Source organism: Toxorhynchites rutilus, chromosome 2, assembly GCF_029784135.1.
Source record: "Toxorhynchites rutilus septentrionalis strain SRP chromosome 2, ASM2978413v1, whole genome shotgun sequence".
NCBI lineage: Eukaryota > Metazoa > Arthropoda > Insecta > Diptera > Culicidae > Toxorhynchites > Toxorhynchites rutilus.
The window spans coordinates 284,469,153-284,471,098 of NC_073745.1; the positions used below are offsets into that span (position 1 = coordinate 284,469,153).

The following is a 1,946-nucleotide window of genomic DNA, read 5'->3' on the forward strand; positions in this document are numbered from 1 at the left end:
AGTTGGAAGCTGGAACCTCGAGGAAATCATTTTAAATAGAAAAAAACATCAAATATTAAGATAACTTGTTGAAATGTTCATTTTCACTACCAGTTTCAATAACATAATCCCAATTTCAATTATCAGCTTCTTGAATATTACAGGGTCCGGCAATTGAAGTGCTACATTGAAAAAAAAAACAGATAAATTGATCAAAGCAAACAAAATTTATATTATTTCAATTTTTTTCAATTTTGCTTCAAAACAATTTTTTTTTAAATTCACTGGTACAATTCAACCTGTTCGGCCTTGAGTTTAACCACTCGCCGCAGACGATCGAGGAACGCATCGTAAGAGGCCCGCAGATGCTCTTGTGGTATTTCTCCCAGGCTGCTGTCAGATGTCGCTTCAGGGCTTCCAAACTTTTATGTTTATTAGAGCAGACTTCGGCCTCCAACATACTCCAGACAGCGAAGTCCATAGGGTTCCGGTCCGGCGAACTAGCCGGCCACTCCGAACTAGCAATGAACCCTGGAAAATGCTCTGCAATCCAAAGTTGGGTTTTCTTCACTTTGTGCGCCGGTGCCGAGTCTTACTGGAAAACCCAATCTCTGGAACCAAAATGACGACGTTCCCACGGTTCGACGACATTCTGTAGAACTCGTTCCCGATACGTATTTTGGTTGATCTTCACTCCTTCAGGGACAGAAACCAGCGGAGTCCGGCCATCACGGGTGATTCCGGCCCAAACCATCACCAATGAAGGTTTCTGTCGCCTGGTCGCCGTCAGTACGTCAGCATGGGTTCGCGATCTTTCCGGCAACCAAACTCTGTCGTTCTGCTTATTCACGAACTGCGCTACGGTGAAGAGTTTCTCGTCGGTGAACACGATATTCTCCAACCTTCCTTCCGCGGCCCTCTTCAGCAGCGCTTTCGCTCTTTTTACCCGTTCTTGTTTTTGCCTCATCGAAAGGTCTTGAACCTTTTGGATCTTGTAAGGTTTGGTCTGTAGTTTATCTTTCAGGATCCGACGGAGACTTCGATCCGATATTTTGAGATCCTTCGCCAATTTAGTGGCACTACGTCGAAGATTTCTCTTAAGGCGCTTCTTGACGATCTTCACCATGGCAGGTGTCACCACAGTAGCTTGACGTCCCCCACCATATCGTTTTTTGGTACTTCCGGTCAGGTATCTTTTAACTGTACGGTGTACAAAACTTCTGCACACAGGTATAGCAGACAGCTCTCGAACTATGTCTTTCTGAAATTTCCCAGCTAGGAGCAAGGCAATTACAGCACTACGTTTCTGTTCGATATCCATATTTGCGGATAACACTCGATCTCAAAAGTAACACATACATCCACTTGCAGCTGAGATACAATGTAAACAAACAAACAGTTTTCTAACTTTTTCATCTATTCGTTCTATCGATCGCTCCTGCAGCCATGTCTGCTAACCCCTAACAATCTCCCATTCAGCCCCGAAAGGTTTTTTTCCCGGTGCAGCTTCGATTGTGTATTCGTCCGAAGTGTTGCTGTCAGCGTCTTGATAATAATTCCATCAGGCGCAACAAACGTTAAGATCCGATGACAGAGAATCCGTTATTTCTTTTTTCTTCAACAGAAATACTAAAGTTCCCTGCGGAAATGCCCGAACGTCACAACAGGTGTTGACAAGAGTGACACAGAATTCGTGCCGTCGCTGTTGCTCCGTTGGTCCGATATTTGTTTTTTTTTTTTTGTTTGTTGTTTCTCTCACTACTCATGGATAGAATTACCATGTAGGAATTTCAACACCCGTGTCCGTTTGCTTAAACCTCGCTTCGAGGGTTTCGTGACATGTGTCGGACCTCTGTTTGCCACCTTCTTCCGATGGTGCATTTCGATCGCCCGGCTCACTATATATTCCTGCGGTCTTTGGTAAATAATATATGAGTTTTCGCGAGAACTGCGTAAATTGACCGAAC

The 1,946-nt window shown here is 44.2% G+C and overlaps 1 protein-coding gene across 1 annotated transcript; it reads right to left on the reverse strand.

Moving 5' to 3' along the window:
* Positions 1–571: 571 nt before the first annotated feature.
* LOC129766941 (uncharacterized) lies at positions 572–1,300 on the reverse strand. The gene has a single exon (XM_055767538.1). The coding sequence runs from the start codon at positions 1,298–1,300 to the stop codon at positions 572–574; it is 729 nt and encodes a 242-aa protein (XP_055623513.1).
* Positions 1,301–1,946: the final 646 nt, after the last annotated feature.